The sequence below is a fragment of the Triturus cristatus genome, chromosome 9 (assembly GCF_964204655.1).
Source record: "Triturus cristatus chromosome 9, aTriCri1.1, whole genome shotgun sequence".
Taxonomy (NCBI): Eukaryota; Metazoa; Chordata; class Amphibia; order Caudata; family Salamandridae; genus Triturus; species Triturus cristatus.
In genome coordinates this window covers 342,494,671-342,514,937 of record NC_140592.1, presented here as the reverse complement: position 1 = coordinate 342,514,937, position 20,267 = coordinate 342,494,671, and the positions used below count along the sequence as shown (strand labels likewise).

The 20,267-nt window shown below is 42.9% G+C and overlaps 1 protein-coding gene across 1 annotated transcript; it reads right to left on the bottom strand.

The window, feature by feature from the left end:
- Window positions 1-1,361: 1,361 nt before the first annotated feature.
- TUSC2 (tumor suppressor 2, mitochondrial calcium regulator) lies at window positions 1,362-15,470 on the bottom strand. The gene is made up of 3 exons (XM_085625103.1): window positions 15,211-15,470; window positions 14,343-14,463; window positions 1,362-7,318 (listed from the first exon to the last, which is right to left on the bottom strand). Exons 1-3 carry the CDS (start codon window positions 15,372-15,374, stop codon window positions 7,253-7,255), a joined length of 351 nt encoding a protein of 116 aa, XP_085481229.1. The 5' UTR covers window positions 15,375-15,470; the 3' UTR covers window positions 1,362-7,252.
- Between the last annotated feature and the right edge of the window lie 4,797 nt (window positions 15,471-20,267).

Below are 20,267 nucleotides of genomic sequence, written 5' to 3'. Positions count from 1 at the left end.
GCCGTTAGGCCAACTCCTCTCCCCAAAGTGTCGTAAATCATGGGTGTGAATTGCTCAATAGCTAATTGCCCTTTGAATGACTAGTGTGGTACTTAGCGCGGTGCACGTTTTAAAGCTAGAGTTTGAGAACTTGGAATGGAGAATTTTTGTTTTACTTGCATCTGCAATTTGTATCAGGATTTTCCTGGCAAAAATCGCGAGGGCAGACACCCACATCAAGTTCACATTGCACCAACTTTGAGAACAAACTGAAGTTTGTGCCCAAAACTGGGTTAGTGGCCTACTCAAGATAAGTTCCCAAGTAGCGTAGGTATGCCCAGACACAGGTCCTGATCATTCCATTTAATAGGACCTCTAACTATGTTTCAACCATGAGGCCTCAACAGACTGAAACACATCTAGGGTTGCTTTCGTAGATCTGTGAGCAATCAGTTTGAACTAGACTGCGCTTTTGGGTGTACCAAAGCGGATTTGTGTATGGATGGTACGTTCTGTAACAGCAAATGAAGTCCAAAAATGATGGACTAAAGTGTCCATCGAGTAGGTATCGTTGGTTTACATTTTTCCAAGCATTTCTATCACTTTTATGACCCATACTTAAGTTGGCATAAGAGGTGTTGGTGTCCACAGTCGTGTCTCAAACTCGTTGTAATATAGGCACACAAGCTGCTTCCCGCAGAAGGGCCTGCCAGGGTCAAATAAGCCTGGGGTTGCTTGTGCTAAACCGCTCTGTTTGGCAGCAGGACCAATACTGCTTTGCATTGCACAGACAATCGCCAAACAAGCATAAAATAGAAACATGGGGAATAGGTCCAGAGTACTTACCACCAGTTCTGATCAACTGAAACATTTCCATCCATCACCTTATTGTTGTACAAATGGAACGCTGAATTGGTCTTGCTGACATTATAACCTGGAGGGCCACACAGATGTTAATAGCAGGTAAGGTGGCATGGTAGCAGTGACTCTACAATAAAGACCATCGTAATTCATAGCCACAAGGAACAGCCCATTTCCACTACCCTGCCCCAATCAAAATTCCATAGCACAAAGTGCTCCCTGGCAGATCTGTGAGGTGCTAAAGGGTATGCCCCTACTCACCTCCCTATCTGATCTTCAGCAGGTCACTGCTTGGCACAAGTTCTCTAGCTCTCCTATTCCCCATCTCTGCCCTATCATGAAACTCTATAACTGTTCAGCTTTACAGCTGGATTAATTCTTCTTGCTTCCACATGAAACCCACCTGACCCCCAAATCCACTCCCTCACCAGCCGTGAAGAACACAGTAATATCACTCAAGTCATTCTACTTCAAGAAGTGCTGGTAATTTGTCAGAGCAAAGTCAAGACATACACGTGATCTACAATCAATCATTTATTTGAGAAATTAAATAAACGCGGGAAAACAAAAAAGGTTCATTCTTAAATATTAACATATATGTGTTCTCTCCTATTCGTATTCTATAGGGTCAGAAAACCAGTGCTTGGAAGGAGTCAAACTAACTCCGAGATTGCACAACCGCTGCACAAAACGCAGAATAGAAAAAAATTACATGTTGGAGCATTTGCACGGAAGTTGAACACAAATGTTATTCACAGAGAATTCACATTACATACTGCCCTGGGAGTCCCAACCTGTTGAATTCAGGTCGTCTGAACAGGACAAAATTAAGAAGAGACTTGCAGCAACATGTGTAAATTGTCAGGTACAAAGAAAACTGTAAAGTGGGTAGCATTGTGGAAGCAAAGGCTTTGTTAGCAATATTACTGCCTCAATGAAACAGATGCTTAGCCAGATGTTAGGGGATGGGGTGATTGCAGTGTGCTGTTCAGATGATACTTTCAATCTACATATGGGAGGGGCTGTGGAGGGTCTGATTACCTTCACACGAAACAAGAAATGATGAAAAAAAAGCCCAATTGCAAAAGGTAATGATCACAGAGGGTTTAAGTGAGCAGGGTTTAAGTGCGGCCACACCAGATGTCACACAGATAATCCCAACTACCTCCATCCATACAACGCCACACATCTGGGACTAGATTAGTTCATTTTCATAACACACAAAAACGCAAGTGCACATACAAACACTCCTTGTGATCTACCTAGTTTGTGATACCTGGATAAACTAGACGCCCCAAAAGTAAGAAAACCAATGCCGTCTTCAATGTGAAAAGAGAAACGGATAGTGAACGAGGAAATAAGGCTCTAAAAACTGAAAAGTAACGCATATTCAAGGGAGCTCTTGGCTAGACCTTACTAAGCATTTAATCAGGATATGAATACTAGGCATAAGAGAGTCATCTGTTCCTTCCAACAGACACAGGGTAAACTGAAAATCAAGAGAATTTCACCAGCCAATATAAATACTGCAAAGAATTCTGTAAATCAAGACAATTACCTTGATTTTAGCACGCAAATCATGTACCAAGTGTTTAGAATGATGAGAACAAGCTCATTTAAAGATTCAGCACACTTTTGAAAAACGTTATATTTGGGCAAAATAAAGAAAAACATGGAAAAGGGTGGTTAGCTGGAGATTTGAATAACTCTGCCCAGCCCAAGGTGCAACATGATATGTGAGCACGAAGGCTGCACTTTGAGGTGTTAATTTTCCACTAGTCTCTGCTCTTCCAAAGCCATGCTATCTGTTAACATGTCCAACAGGTTACTAGCCAGACTAACATGTTATGCAGGGTTACCAAATAAACACATTTAATAATCACGCATCTGCTTTGCCATAGCAGTGCCTGCGTGTACGAGACTTCATGGGTAATTTATCTTTGTTGGGTCAATAGAAATTGCCCAAAGGCTTTCACTTGCTGCACTCTGGGAGAGCAATAACGCACACCCACACAGCTTACTTAAACAGGATTGTCTTCTATGGTATTGTAAAAAAAAAATATGACTTGGCTTCAATGTTAAATGCATTATTTTCTGGAGAGGAGTATGAATTAGTGACATGACAAATTGGTAAACAGAAAGTCTGCTGCTTCACAGAAGGAACTACAAAATGTATCAGTCTCCACCCTCCCAGGACTCTGGTTCAAACCGTTTTATAATGCCAACAGAAACAGTGCAAAAAGCATTTTCATGGACCACTTTACAACAACAAACTAAAGCCACTTTCTGTCGTGGTCCCTCCCACAAGCTGTCAAATGGCTCTTCATAGTTTTCTAACTCATTCACCACAGATTGCAAATCTTTAAGAAGGATCTAAATTAACACTCAAAACTATACTACATGTTTGGGAAGTTGTGCAGTTCATGTAATCTCAAATCAAGATTATTATTATTTTTTTTTTTAATTATGGTAAGCTAGGCAAGTTGCATATCATACTGATGCCATTAGTAAACTTCTATTTTGAGAGCCTAATTAGGCTAACGGATGGAGAAAAAGTACCCGTAGGAAGCCATGCCACTACCTTTCTCTAAGGCACACACCATACTCCCCGAGCTAAGTTCCCGAACGTTCCTCTTATCTTCACCACTGCTCAGCACGACTGACAACCATCTGTCCCAACACTTACGGCTGATCGTGGGAGGGTTCACCATTTCCTTCTTCAGGATAAGACAACCAGGGACACACAGGAGCAGGAAACGGTCTTAGGGAGGACTATGCCTTAACTACATCAGATATAGTCTAGTAAAATCAGAAAATGGCTACAAAACGTAGGTCAGGAATTTTCAGTACCTCTGTCCACCAACTATACAGGCAAAATAAAAATGCCCACAACCTGAAGTGTAGTGTGTCCTTCCAGACTAATCACATTGTACTACCAAAACTACAAAGATTACCAACACATCTATCTACTCTGCACATAGAACGGACCTGGTCCTTATCCAGTCTAAAGGCACTATTTCCACATTAGGATGGGAACCAGCACATTGTCCCCATGAGACTCAAACGCAGATGAGGCTGAAAAATAGAAAGGATGCCTTTAAAAAGGCAGGACTAAAAGTCTAGCATTTCACTCGTTAAAGCAAAACCCCATCCATCGCTGTAAAGAAAATAAATAAAATACATGTTTTAACTACTGGGAGTAGTGATGAGCTCCAATTTGCAATCCGCAGCAACTGCTGCAGTCGGTGATTTGAGATACGTTTGCAAAGAAGCAGAAAAACATGTGATCAACAGTTGGAGCAATACCAAGTAAACAAAGCTCTGATACATAATCCACTGTATGTTACCAAAATGATTTCCAAAGCAGTACAAAAGGGGTGGTGATGGACGGAGCATCAGAACCAATCAAACACTCACACCCAGTCAATAGATCTGGGTTTGATCCATCACCGTTCTTTAGCCCACTCTGCCACCCCAGTTCAGACATGGCCATATGCAAATCAGTCTGACCCTGTGCCTCATGGGAACAGTCCAGCCCGAACTGCCAAGCCATGCATCAACGAAATAGGAAAATTACCAGAAAGGAAAAATAACTGCTCTCAACTACACATCGATTAACCAAGGTATTTTCTCACCTAATACTATTGAACACTTTATATAAATGTGTCTTTCTAAAGAAGGCGGTCAAGAGGAAAAGGCCTCAATTTTACCACAAATTCAGAATGTAATGACTGCAGAAATAATCATCCATTGTATCGGTATGTTGGGTGTATATGGAGAAGCAGGAACAAGATAAAATAAGAGCACATAGGCAAAAATAGAAGGAAATAAGGAATAAAAGCAACTTATGGACTGGAAAATGAAGAAAACAGGCAAGAAAAACAAAGTGGAAAGTAGAAAAAACACAAAGAAATTAAACTTAACCCAGGATATGGTTAGGTACCGCAAAAGAGCAACAAGAACTAGCAATAAGATTTAGACAAGACTAAAGAATTGTAAGATGAAGCAGACTAGAGCACTTGAAGAGGAACCGAAGGAAAAAAAATAGACAAAATGCTTAGACAACACCAACCGAAAAGAAATCGGACCCATAAATAGAATAAAATTAAAAAACACAGCAACAGGCACAGAAAACAAAGTGTCAACAAGGAGAGAGTAGAAGCAATGAAAAAACATGTCAACACATATGAAAAAAAAACTATTCAAGAAACATTACAATATAGGGTCATGAAAACATATCGGTGTAAAACAGCACTACAGAACATATAGAAGAAGCACAACAAGCCCAATGGAATAAAACCAGAAAAGGGTACTAAAATACGCATGCATGTTAAACTCATCTACAGTTAATAAGGTTGAAGACTAATGGGGCTTGGGAGGACAATTCCACAAACACTTAACTGCGTGCTACAAGTAAAGAGTAAGTAAAAGCATCCCGGTTCAAGATGATCTGACGATCCCAAGGATATGTAGAAGCTGTTAAAAGTAGAGTCCAAGTCTGTCACAGAACTTCCTTAAAACGTGAGTGAGTGAAAAGCAGCAGAAATTGAAATTTTGTGTTAAAATAAATTGTATGAAATGAGCTTGGACTACAACACATGTATCCAAAAGTGCGAAGTGAAGTAGGCCATGACAAACAACTAATGTGATAAGGCATCAATAAGATCATGAACTGGAATCGGAAGTAATTTTCAACTGTAACACCAACTAGGTGTTATCAACATGATGTCCATATTTGGAGCAACGCATCAGAACCTAGAAGGTCCCTTCCTCAAAGACAATGTTAAGTAGGAGTTCTAATCCGATGTCTAGTCATGAAGCTGCAGACTGGGCTATTCACTATGTGGGATTCCACTTACAACATGGGACTGCTCTAGAGCAGGACATTGTTGGTAGAGGTTGGGAGGAGCCCCTACCCACTGTATTTAAGTCCTATCTGGCACCGATTACAGTTTGACTTTCAAAAGGACTCTGCAGCTCAAAGAAACTCGTCCTTATTAACCAGGAGTACGTCTAAAGTAGAATGACCCATTGTTATACTCCCAAAGCCAAGCCTTAAGCTGCGGATGTAAAGAAATAAGCTCTCTCACGAACCCTTGGGGTTTCCACCAAGGACCAGGAGGAGTTGAAGGTCTTCTTCTACTAACTCTCAGAGTTCTGGCAATAGGCTTTGGAGAGAAGAGGAGGGAACAGTTGCACCCCACAACCTACAAATGTTCCAACCCTGAATTACCTTGAACATATTCTCTTTCCGTGGAGACTGGAAGGATTGTGCCCTTCAAAACACATTGGGCACTCACTCTTGCATAGCAACGGGGTCATGATTATCTGCACAGGCAGGCGCTCCTTGTAGAAATACACACCATAACCCCAAAACAAGCCATGATTCCGGTGAAAACTACAACCAATCACTCTTTTCAGACTATCACTCTTCAGCCAGTCCCATATATCACACACCACCAGACTGATTAACTCCCTGCCCCTGGGTGGACACGTGTGGCCTGACCAAACCCTCAGCTGATCATCACCAGTTTCATCTGTGGAACTCATTTTCCCCTCCCATCATCTCCCTTCACCAGGGGCATCTGTCAGTTCTTGGAATCCTAAGCACATGTAAGTCTCTCTACACCATGAAAGATGTACCCTACATTCAGCTACAGTATACAAAGTAGCTGGAGGAGAACAAACTGGTCTACTGGCCATCACTCCATTCTGACAGGATTACATAATGTTTCACAGATTTCATATAGAGGACTGGGCAATCTATGACGTCTGGGTTCATTTTGACAACACTTGTTGCAGATAACACATGGAATTGCCATTCATGTCGGCGCTCACCTCTTGTGACCAACCATCCTCCCTCATGGACTCCTATAACTACCCTCTACTCCTGGCCATTTGGCCAACTCCCATTACTAATAATGCAGGGCCTTTCCACCCGACCTAAAAGTAAGTTTCTGCATTCCTAGAATCAGGACTCACAACTTGTTAGGTAGGAGAGCTGGTACCGTAGTAGCATAAGGAATAGAAGAGGTTGGGAAATCATTGTCCTGTGAAGAGGGTTTTTCTTCATGTAGCAGGAAGCCCTTCCCACTTCCTTAGGATAGTTAAATGTTTGTTCTCACAAAAGTCCCCCCTACATCTTAAGTTACAGGGTTTATCACTCAAAACACAAGGTCTTGAAAAATCTTGCTGCAGATGGGTAGTCGATTCCAAGTAGTCCTCTGCCCTTTGCCTGAACCACTGAATCACCGAGCCATCGTGAGGCAGTCTCAGAGTCTTAGTTTCCATTTTGAAACATTGTTCCCATTGATAACATACTGCCATGCAGATCCCGGTTCGGAGAGGGATGGCAACACGAGAGTGGAAGGGACCATGACCCAGCTCCATGTTGTGGGTGGGATTTCCCGAGTCACACTTCACAGATGACAACTGGGAAATCGACGTGGATCCGTGGATGATCCAACTTCACCATTCCCTGAAAGGAGACAAAGTGATGTTAAACTGACACAGAAAACAAACACAGAATACAACATAATAGCCATATTTGAACTATGCTTGAAACGTTTATTTTCCTTTTCATAAACTGATGTGTATCTGCTGGAACAAAGAATGTTCTACAATGCAAACCAATCATATAGAAGGCCCAATCATATAGAAGGCCCAATCTACAATGGATACCTATGCCCAGATTTAGTAAGCCTTTGCGTTGTTCAACACAAAGGCTGCAGTAAGATTTCCAAAGTCATGCAAGTGGCTATTTGCCCCACCTTACATGGCTTTGTAAAGAAATGTAAAGCAACCCGGCAACTTGTGCTGTGTTATGTTGCATTTCGAGCTGGTAGGCGTTCAATGGATGGAGCATGAGTGTTCCTGTGAATCAACCCATGGATCTGGCACAATTCCACATTTACATAGGTTTACAAGCCTAGGACTGCATCAAACCAATATGCCTCCCAGAGACAGTATGGTTAAACGAGGAGAAAAATCATTTTTCTTTTCGTTAATTCCTCTTTCTATGTGTGATGCATTTTGCATAGAAAGAAAAAAATGCCTCTTTGGGTTGTTTTTAAGCAGGAAGATATCCCTTCCTGTACAATAATCCTGCCCATAAAGTAGGCACCCTTGCACTATGGAAGCCTGCTTTAGCTCTAGGCAGCACACACTGTGCAAGCACAAGGCAGCAAGAGAGAAGAAATGGTTCAGGCCTTTGCAATTATGGAGAATTTCTGTTCTCTCCCTAACAAACAACGCAGCACAAGTTCCCTTGCTGTACTGCGGTGCATAAAAGAATAGTAAGTTTGCCCACTACAATCGGGGAATGTATGTTTCTTTTAAGTTCAATATATAGAAATGGTGATTTTTACTTTAGATGCATGGGCAGCCTGGGCTTTATATCATAATAACAGACTGCAAACTCGCCTGACCTACATCTATCTATCTATCTATCTATCTCTTAACTAACTAGTGGAATTATCTCCCCATACACAGAATAAAACCAACTTTTACCACTGCAGTGCTTTATATGGGGCAACACAGCATCACAAGTACATTTAGAGGTAGATATTTACATAATGTTGAACCATTTTCACCTCAGAAGAAGTGTTACATGCACGCTTAAAGGCAGAACCTACTCTGCACCTTCAGAACCACCAAACCTTCCCTTACGTTTGAACAGGAGTACAGGGTCAGTAAATCGGTTCCTGTACAGTCCGTTGTGAAAAGAAGGGTGTGCGGTGGATATGTATCGGGCAGGACAACATTAGCATCGCATGCGAGTCTGAATGCATAAGCATATTTTTATGGCGATATTAAAATGGTGCACATTATGGAGGGAACCAAACAAATGTTCCTTCCTTGAACTATTGCCTATGCTTTAGATGGAGCTTTCCTCTTAAAATGGTGACAGTCTAAGCCTGTTCCACTGTACTCAGGCGTGCTCCAAGCAGAGAGAAAATGGACTGCGCAGAATGTATTCTACAAGCAAACTAGATCATGTCTGCTGGGATTAGAGCCAGAACCCGACACAGAAGATCATGGTTGTGTGTCCTCCGCTTTAGGAGTGCATGTTGCAGGGTGTCTGAATGAGCTGAGTTCCTCAGAACTACTTTAGAGGGATTAATGCATCTCTCACTAATTCCTTATTCTTTATTTATCACTCAAAGCGTGGACTGGAGGATATCCCTTGAAACTCTAAACTTTCTGTTGAAGTGAAACCATCCTGTGTTGGCAGTAAAGGACAAGGAACCATAGTAACAATTTAGAGCAGTGGGTCTTAACCTGACTTCTGTGGACTTCCACTTAATCATTACTGGAACCAGAGGACACCCCCAGCGACTCATTATTGGAAGCTAGGGACCGCTACAGTCATTACTAAAAGCCCCCTCAGCCTAAGCATTTTTTATGGTTTGAACTGCAAAACAATACACAATTACAGAAACGAGCAGTTATCAAACATGTACACAAATGATGAAATATTGTACTTAACTTACAAATAAGTTTTTTTAAAACCTAAATTTTAATGGGAAGGCTGGACCTTTTCTAAATTCAATTGAGGGCACTGAGCATCCATACTACAGTATGTATGGTGCATTTGCACTGCTTCCATCAATCAATGAGGATACAAACTTCCTTTTCAGCTTCCAATTTCACATTCCTAACATTTGCAAAGTATCTTAAAATGTTGCTTTTTGTTTCTTCCCCTCATTCATATACCCTTTGGTAGAAAACATGTACAGCCAGTCAAACGTATCAAAGCAGTGTTACTTAAGGAACCTATGGATTTAATGTATGCTAGAATATTTACAATAGTTCTACCTGGAAGCCTGTTGAGGGGATAATGATTTGGGAAATGAGCAAGGCAATACAGAATCCTTCACAGCTTTGTGTAGTGACAAAAGTCTTCAAATAGTGCAGACAGCGTTGTCATCCTAGTCTTCCTTTTCATATTCTGGCTGACAATACTTTGCCAGCTGTGGACTCGAACACTGGTGAGCTCACGGTGGAGAAAGGGGAGGGGGGTGAGGGGTAACGAGGCATCTGTGCGATTCTATGATGATTAGCAGCACATAAAAATGCTTTACTAGATTCAAGTGAGGAGGATAGCAATTGCCTCCTCTGAGCCATTGGGCACCTAACACTTGCCAGCAGCTGTAAGTCTAGTGAGGACAGAGGCCTTTGTACCTGCATAAGAGAAAGGAATCTAATGCGTACTGCTAGATAAAGTCCATTCAGTTTCCTTGAGAGAGGTCACGCTTGGAGATCAGAACAGGGGTATGAAAAGAAAGGGATGCTTCGGAAGTCTAGAAATCTGCTAGACCTTTGAAAAAAAATATCTACTTGTAACTTCTGGTCCCAAACCATGGAGTGGTAAATTATGGCAGAGTTCTAATTATATCAGAAGTCTGATAATTGCATTACTGATTATGCCAGGACTCATTAGTTCAGGGCGTAAATTCTAGTTACACTGATTCTTCATTACTATTATTGTTTTAAACATCAACACAAATCAAAATATTTTATTAAATGTCTTGGTGAAACAATATTTAAAGTCGCACATCAGTTTAACAATATCTTTTTTCACATTGCTATTTTTTTTGTACATACTATTTTGAAAGCAATAACCATCAATCTAGCCTTCTTGCTTCTGCATGTATTTGCATATAATCAAGAAGCCTAAGGTTGACTTACTTGTGATTGGTCAAAACCTGGTCTGCGTCTCAGTGAACCCAAGACATATTCCGACCAGCCTGCTGAAATGCAAGAGACTGTCCATACCAGCACTAATGGTTGGCAGCTCCGCCATAAGATAAGCTGACCTCTACTTAAGAGTGTGAATTTTATGAGCCAATCCTTATACAGTTTCAATCTGTACCTTCTCTCAACTTTTTCCTTTGCCAGAGATTCTATGACAAACTACACTCCATGTTCTCCAACAACTGGCACTAGAGTGCAGTCTCCTCGGTGAACGCCAGGCAAGAAAGCCTTTGAAGATCCTCTCAACATTACAGTATTTGCTTTTAATCTGGCTGTTGTCCTGCTCATTGGCAAGCTCTGCGCAAGAAGCAGGCTGGCAGTTTGAAGCCTGCATAGAGGTCACTGCGAAGTGTTGATGAGGAGCAATGCAGACATTGGAGGTGAGATGAAAATAATATTTTATAATTTCAAGAGAGTGGGGGGGCTACAGGACAGTTTCCAACAGCTGTGAGTCTAGTAAGGACAGCGGCCTTTATAGCTGCACCAGAGAGAAAGTCTGGCGAGTCTTCATCATACGGACTTGCGCATTCCATTCCCAGACGTTGATGGTGTTCATGGGCTGGACAATGTGGCAGTGGACAATGTGAAGAACACAAGGGGTTTCCTCTACATTCCTAGTCTCGCGATACTATCCTATTGCTGGAGTGATTTCAATAAATTTGGAACTATACATGCGATCTTTCTAGGCTTTAGGATTCTGGAAATATTGTGCTTTAAGAAAAACACCTGATCAGACTGACCCAGAGTCAAAGTTTGCAAATTTCTACCATGGAACCGTGAATCCAGTAGTTGTTCCATGTCTGCTACACCATCTACAAACTGTGTTTGGTGTCCCCAGGGGCTTACATCATTAATATCTGGTCTTCTGTTTAATTGTGCCCAGTGTCACCTACATCACTCTAGTTGGCAACTTACAGGCACCCACAATTCATAATTGTTTCTATATTTTATTTCTAGACAGACTTGTGACATTTGTGTGATTTGTTTGCTGCCGGGCCACAAAGCCACTGAGCTGCCACCAAGTCCCTCATTGCTCCTATGCAGCTGAGAAGGTAGGTCAAATTACAGAAGCATTTAACATATTGTAATCTGTCTTACATCTTTGTTCGAGTGACAAAATAGTAGAGAGATCAAAAGAATGCTCCTTTAGGATAAACTGGACATAAATCGGTAAGTAATTTAAACTGCACTGCCTTTTTGTGCAAGCACTATATAGCTCCTTGTGGTTGGTCCCTGGAGCCAAAAAATGTGTTAGAACATTGTGGTTTGGTGTGCTAATAATTTTGCCTGCCCTAAATTACGTATAGACAAGTAAAGAGGTATTTAGTTCACAGGTAAAGCAAACTGATTAATACTGAATAAAGTAGCCACTGATCTAGCACTTAGAATATGCTCACAATTACGGAAAACAAGGGAATTAAGGCATCGCAAAATCGAGTGATTTAACCAAGAACTGCACAAAGTGGCCAAGTGGAGCAGGTCGAACTGAGAGTCTTCTATTGACCTCAATCTGCAATTTCGGCACTGGACCTCAAATATAATCTGGGTTATTTGAAGTAACACTCTTTAAAATTACGTGAATTCTTTTAAGTAAAATAGCCAAATAAATTCACAAAACCATTCATCAGAAACTAAAGTAAGAAATAGTAGAATGGTACAATTAGAACAATGATATAGCATGAACTGCAATACAATCGGAACTCCAGCACAGCTAACATGTTACAATATTCAGAGCCCTATTTTGATGACGTAGCTGGCCTAAACAGAGCCTGCGATTCAAAATTTTAACATAAGTAGAACCCTGGTGTGCTCAGAGTCTGGCATGATCAGGACTGTGGCATAATCATAGACTTGTTTGAATCCAATCCATGACATGAAAAAGATCATTTTCAGCGCTCTGATATAATGCGACACTGGTATGAATTGTCACCTCACTACATGGCAACAAATGGGAAAAGTGACTTTTTATACAGGACAAGTCGTTTTCTGAAACATCCCATTCCGTGGCCAGGTACCACAGGCATCAGTCTTTTAACAGGGCATAGTCATCCAGGGGTAAAACAGGTCAGTCATTAGGTGGTGCTCTAACGCTATGCATTCAATACTACAGTGTCTAAGAGCAGTTTAGCAAGCATGTACATCAATCACTCAATGGTATAATACATCGGACCATTATGGGGTGCAGGGACACCAATACTTTAAAGATATAGTAAATCAGTTCATGAATGGGAACACCAATAATTTAAAGGTATAGTAACTGAGTTAATCACTGGTTATTCAGGCACCAGGAATTAATTTGAATTGTTTGGGCAAAGACTTAGATATGTGGATGACAGGGGACAATGGAGGCAGTGCCAAGTTGTAATTTTTTTTAATCCTTTAAACTAATGGGACACAGGGCTAAACTGTAAAACACGAGGTGTGCTGTTCCTAACAGAAGGAAGGAAGGATGGAAGGAAGAAAGAAAGCAGCGTTGACGACTCAAGCAGGAAGGGGAATAGCTCCTATAAGGAGCAAGGGCCCTCACACACCCCTGGGGTGTCATGCTACATCATAGGGTCAGCGCTGCAATGCCCAATGGGCCCCGCAGAGGGACTCTTTGCTAGAGATCTTTTCCCTGTGGTCTTAGCCGTTGATGAAGTGGGTGTGTGTGTGAAATGTGGTGTATGTGCAATAATGAGTAGAGTGTGGGGTGGATAAATTTCAAATTAGCTATAGGAACTAGCTGTGTTAACATATCCACCCAACACTCTACTCACTCTTGTACATACACCACATTTCCCACACACACCCACTTCAACAGCTAAGACCACAGGGAAATAATCTCAGTCAAAGAGCCCCGCTGCGGGACCCGTTGGGCATTTCAGTGCCGTCCCAACGAGGAGCTACTCTATGATGAAGCGTGACACCCCCCGGGGTGTGAGAGGGTCCTTGCTCCTTATAGGAGCTATTCCCCTTCCTGCTTGGGTCATCAACATGTTTTCCTTCCTTCTGTTAGGAACAGCACACCTCGTGATTTACAGATCCCCCCCTTGTTAATGTGTTACACTGGGTTACACAACACTGCTGTGTCAGATATACAGCACATTCTTCCACAGTGCCACTATTGGATATCTTGGGAAGCTCCAAACGACCTCAGCACCCTGTTCAAGATGGTGGTTCTGCTGGCTATTTAAAATTAGGATTCTCCAATTTGTAATTTCAGAAAACACACTTTTCCAGTGTATGTGACTGCACTGAGGCCTGTCCGATCCTCTAGGAGGGCTTTTTGGGCTGTGGGTGTGCCCCATACCAATTTGTAGCACGCACATAAATAAACTGGGGTGAAATGATGGATAAACTCACCCCTACCCCCCCCAAATAAGATCCATGGATCATTGCTGAGATCTATCACTTAACTATGTATATTATGAATTACTTTAAACAAATGTTTATCATTCAAATTAGCATGCAGTGCTAAGCCTCGGTGTGAGACGAACACACACTAAGTAGGAGACAAGGAACGAATTACATTCAAAGTAACGGGGTACTTAAAGGAAGATACCAATTACTGCAGTAAGGATTCAGGCCATCTAAATTCACCAGTGGGTCTGACCCTGTTTCCTACCCAAGATGCAGCAAAGGAATATCATTGACAGTGGGCTCCCAATCTAAAGATCCCAAGCAATGAGAGAAGGAAGGAGGAAAAGGGAAGGGGCGTTTCAATCCTACGATCCAGATGGAGCTACACACACAGAAATTGTTACCTGCGGGATCAGGTTCTTCTGAATTCTTTTAAGCTTAGCTCGCTTCCTCCCATTTTTGGTGACTATTGTTTCTTCATAAAACTCATGTGCCAGGTCACCATCCTCATCATAATACAGGGAACTGTGGAAAGGTTTGCAGAGGAACAAGTATCAGCTTTGGGGCCAAAAAAACAGTGATATCCACATCACCGCCTGCTACTGGCCTCCTGTTCTACCTCTCTAGTTCAGACTCGTATTCCCCCTGTCCATCTTTCTCCACAGCTTCGCCATAAGCCACAACAGCTAAAACTAGAACTTGCTTTTTTGATTGGCACCTTCTACCACAGATTTGCTTGGCACCTTCTACCACAGATTTACTAAGTGGGCCCATCTGGTAATCAAACACGTGCCCCCAAGCTTCCACCCACGCCTCCTTAGAAATAACTTAACTGGCGGAAGGAACTATGTTAACAGTATTACTGGTTCCTCAACTGCGCTGCCGCCCCCTCGTTTGAACATATCAGGACAACCTAAGGCCAATCTATTTCACTAGTGTGCCATACACGAAACCCTGGCCCAAACTCCCAATCTAGAAAAGCTCCGAGTATGTATAACCCATCGCTAGCAGTACTCTGCCGCTCTCCCTCACACCCCAAATGTTCCCTACAACGATGCTCTGTCCTTTTCTCGACCCTGTAGTGGCAATGCTACATGACTGCTGTATCAGGCAGCCATGTCCTTGTCACCCGTGTCTCTTGATCTGCCCAATGGATTATGCACATGCTCTTTGACCGCCCTATGCCCTCCTCATTACCTTGCATTCCTCACGCCGCTCCCCTTACCCTATTACCCATTCTCCCATGTGCACTCAAACATCTCCCTCAGTCACCTCCTGCGAGTGAAGACGAAGGGTGTCGCTTTACGAACTCGTGCCAAGCTGTGCTCGGTGCCGCCCCCCGCACTGGCAGCAGTGCCCGTCTCGCCACCACTGGAGGTCGCAGAGCCGGAGGAAAAGGGCCACATGCCCCGGGCCTTAGAGCCACTAGCGCCCATGGTCAACGTAAGAGCATCCCGGGAATGCTGTCACTCTCATCTGCGGCGCCGCGGCCGACAGTCCGGCCCGAACACTTGCGTCACATCCGGTACTGTGTTACTGTCACGTGACAATGGCAAGTTCCTCGCAGATTTCGAGTCGGCAACGAAAGCGAAAAAGGACTGTGAAGATCTGTGGAAGGTAGCCATGTTGAATAGGGTAGATGTACCCATTAAGCCTCTGAAAGATAACCTTTAGGAAAGAGGCGCAGTTGTATTGGGCTACGGCTAGAATATAAACTGAAACTAAAGTTGTCCCTCAAAAAAATACCGCTCCTCTGTTCACTTTTAAACATAGCTGCCACGTTTTTGCTTTGCTTCTGTGTCAGTGTGACATTGTTCCATTCTCAGACATGCCAACATTTTAGGACAGGGAAGTGGGAGATTTTGAAATAGAGGAGAATGTAATTTCCCCATTGACTTCTATTGAACAAGATGCAATTTCAGGGGGAGATAGTTAAAAGAAAGCCATTTTTGGCTAGAAAAATCGTGAGTCTCCTGCATGAATCTGGTCTATTGGCATGATTCTCAGTGTGCTTATGTGTATTTATCCCCATTTTCGCTGTGCTTATGCATTGCAGCCCTGCCAATCCACGCATCCAGCGTTAGACTAATGTATATTAATATGGTGGTTCGCATCACCGCATTAAAATGCATTAATCATGCATATTTTGGCTTGACCACCTGCACACTAAGGGGGAAGCAGGAATGTGACTATGACAATCGGAGCTGCATTTGCAGCAGTGTGACGTCTGAGTGCCCAAAGAGCAGTCCTGCAAAATACCACGCATCAGACGTTAGACTAACGCATGTTAGTGTGGTGGTCCGCATCACCGAACTGAAATGCAAAGTCACACATATAGCGCTGCTGCCTCGTCGTCGTGAGCACCGGGCTATAGTAAGTTAAGTAGCAGTGAGCAAGCAGCGGGAGTGTGGACCACACACTCGCCAGGCTGACGCTGCTGTTGCAGAGACAGACTGTGTGATTGAATTAAGTTACATTATTATGCAGGAACACGCGGGCCAGGCCCCCTTGGGGGTAGGGTGACCAACTGGCATGCATGCTTGCAAATTCAGGACGGTGAGTGTAAAAATTCAGGACAAAGGGTCAAAATTCAGTACAAAGAGTCAACATTCAGGACAAAAGTTTGAACAAAACATACGTTTTACAGACATATCAGAGGAGGTCGCACAATAGTATATAGACAACCAAAATAAGGACCAGTCAAAATAAGTTTATATTAGGTTGAGACAATCCTGCACTTCACAATTTTTCAATATACGCACAGCTTTGAGCAACTGTGCAGGTCCTTTTGTGGTATTTCATATGATCATAATCTATTTATATTTTTACTGCACTGGGTTGCAATAGACAAACAATTGATGGACGGAATGCAGAACAAATCAAAACATTCACCCCCAGTCAAGAGATCTGGGTTAAATCCATCATTCTTTTGCTCACCATGCCACCCCAGTTTAGACCTGGCCATATGCAAATCAGTCTTGACCCTGTGCCTCATGGGAACAGTCCAGCCCAGCCAGGTCCTCCCTGGACCTGACATACTGCAGCTGACAGATGGGACCACGGCCCGTCTGTTCTACCTTCTAGATCCTTTTCCTGAATAAACAGAGCATTATACGCTTGGACCCGTTACTGACATTTCCTCGAGGATCCACCGTCCTTGACTGAGACACGTCCAGCCAGCCCAAGGCTGGCACTATCCCTCCTTGACACCTTGCCCTGATGAAGACCCGCCGTGACCACCTATTGGGGCACTTTTAGTGTTGAAACGTCGACACATACTCGAGGTCCAGACCAACCAAGACTCCACATTACGCAAGACAGGAGTTATTGGTGTGAAAGCATTATCTGGCCTATCCCCCACTTGTAGATAGAAACCACTATCATCCTGTATATACTGCACACTTGTACAGCACTGATCACTTATGTCACAAAATCACCCCATTTCCATGTAAATATTTCTTGTTGACAGCTTCTGTTTACTGTGATTAACTACTGAATGAATTTAATTTTGATAATTATAAAAGAAACAGTAACAAGCATTTACGTTCCGTTTCAAATTCCTTCAAAGTGAATGTTTTTATCCACATGCGTGTTCCATAGGTTGCTATCATTGTTATATTTGCACTATGAGCAAAACTAAGTAACATACTTTCTACCCGACAGAACCACTTGTTGTTTAAACTATACTTACCCAGGTTCTGAAGGACACAAGGTTACCCCATTTTTGTTAAACCAGGACCCACGTCTAGGCGTATCTGGCACACTTAGGGCGAGAAAGCAAAAGACAAAAAATTGATGGACGGAATGCAGAACAAATCAAAACATTCACCCCCAGTCAAGAGATCTGGATTAAATCCATCATTCTTTTGCTCACGATGCCACCCCAGTTTTGACCTGCCCATATGCAAATCAGTCTTGACCCTGTGTCTCATGGGAACAGTCCAGCCCGAACTGCCAAGCCAGGTCATCCCTGGACCGGAAACAAGCATCCTAGAACCGGTTTCAGGGTTTCACCCCTCTTCAGCCAGGATAGCTTGATTCCAGTGGCACAGTGAGCCCAGGACCCACGTCTAGGCATACCTGGCGCACTTAGGGCGAGAAAGCAAAAGACAAACAATTGATGGACGGAATGCAGAACAAATCAAAACATTCACCCCCAGTCAAGAGATCTGGGTTAAATCCATCATTCTTTTGCTCACCATGCCACCCCAGTTTAGACCTGGCCATATGCAAATCAGTCTTGACCCTGTGCCTCATGGGAACAGTCCAGCCTGAACTGCCGAGCCAGGTCATCCCTGAGCCGGAAAAAGCATCCTAGGACCGGTTTCAGGGTTTCACCCCTCTTCAGCCAGGATAGCTTGATTCCAGTGGCACAGTGAGCCCAGGACCCACGTCTAGGCATACCTGGCGCACTAAACCCCTAAACTGGTCCTAGGATGCTTGTTTCCAGTCCAGAGAGTACCTGGCTTGGCAGTTCGGGCTGGACTGTTCCCATGAGGCACAGGGTCAAGACTGATTTGCATATGGCTGGGTTCAAACTGGAATGGCATGGTGAGCAAAAAAACGATGGATTCAGGCCCAGATCTCTGTACTGGGGTGAATGTATGACATTGTTCTGCATTCTGTCCATCAACTGTTGTTTTTGCATTTGTTACGCCGAGTGGGACGGGTATGCCCAGACGCGGGTCCCATGCTCTCCATGCCACTAGAATCAAGCTATCCTGGCTGAAGAGGGGTGAAACACCGAAACCGGTCCTAGGATGCTTGTTTCCAGTTCAGGGAGGACCTGGCTTGGCAGTTCGGGCTGGACTGTTCCCATGAGGCACAGGGTCAAGACTGATTTGCATATGGCTGGGTTCAAACTGGAATGGCATGGTGAGCAAAACAACGATGGATTCAGGCCCAGATCTCTGTACTGGGGTGAATGTATGACATTGTTCTGCATTCTGTCCATCAACTGTTGTTTTTGTATACTGCATTGGGTTGTACAATCTGATATTTTGTTTACAGTTCATGGTCCTGAGCAGGCATGTTTGATGAGAGAAGTGTTCGGGAAGATCTGCTTGGATGGACTTTTTTTTACTGGCATCTCATATCTGAATGCCATTGTGAGATGTAAGGCAGCACACATATAATGCAGCTAATTGGGGCATGCAGTGCTGGACTAGTGTGCAGTCCTCTGAGTGGCCTGCTTTGTGTCAGATCGTTTCAGGTATTCCATGTCTATTCCATGTCTGTTCAGCGGGTGATGACTGGTTTGGGGCTTGGTACAGTACTGAGTGAGACGGCGGCCATACTCTTAATCTAGTGCTTAGCTCACCAGCATACATTCTTTTCAAGGTCCTCCATGAGTCTTCATAGCAGACATTGAAATGAATGCATGTTGGTGCGCTAAGCACTAGATTAAGAGTATGGCCACTGGACGGTGATGGCATTCACATTTCCCCTGTCGCTGAAAAGCCATGCCATAAATAAATAAAACACAATTAACTTGCATTTGTTTTAATTATGTACTGTGTCTATTTTCTTACTGTAGTTTTCCGTTAAATCAACGAAAAATGAAATTAGAGCAAAAATGTTGCCACTATTTGACAAATATCTAAGTAGTTGAAAATAATTGTGTGCCATGAGTTAACAAATATGCACCAATATGGATTCCTATTTTAGAAGACTAGGAGGCGGAATCAATCCAGCAACAGAAACATATATATTACTATCAGTTGTAAAGCGACATAAGGCCCTTTCTGCAATCAAGATTTGTGCTAATGTAACAATCAGCATTAAAAAGTATTTTTTTATTTTGATGTTTAAATCTTACTTTTAAATGTACAGTGAAAACGCACCAGTCTCATGTCATTAAGAAGCACTTTGCTGAAAAGCCCATTGTATTCATGTTTACTCAGAATTCTTTTACCTTGCACCTTATATTTATAGGGATAACATTTTCAGGGACATCAGAAACTGAACTGAAAACTATTTTAAAAGTGTTTATCACTTCTACCCTTTACAAATATCCAACCTGACACTGTGGTAGATGCCCTATAGATGGATGTCTTCCACAAATGATTGCTCTGCCTCCAACAGTTTTGTATTTTTTAAAGATTCTCCAGCATGGCTCTAAGAAAAAATCAGAATGCCTTGCCCTAGTCGGATGCAGGAGAAGGCACACCACATGCTGTCACTACAGTAGGGCCCATTATCACTCTATAAGTGATAATCAGCTGCAGTCTCAAAATGACAATAGGCCAGTCCACAGTCTGTGTGAGGTCCGGGAGGGGTCGCTGCAGGCAGCCTCCTCAGTTTAAAAGATAAGTGCGAGCTGGCCCAGT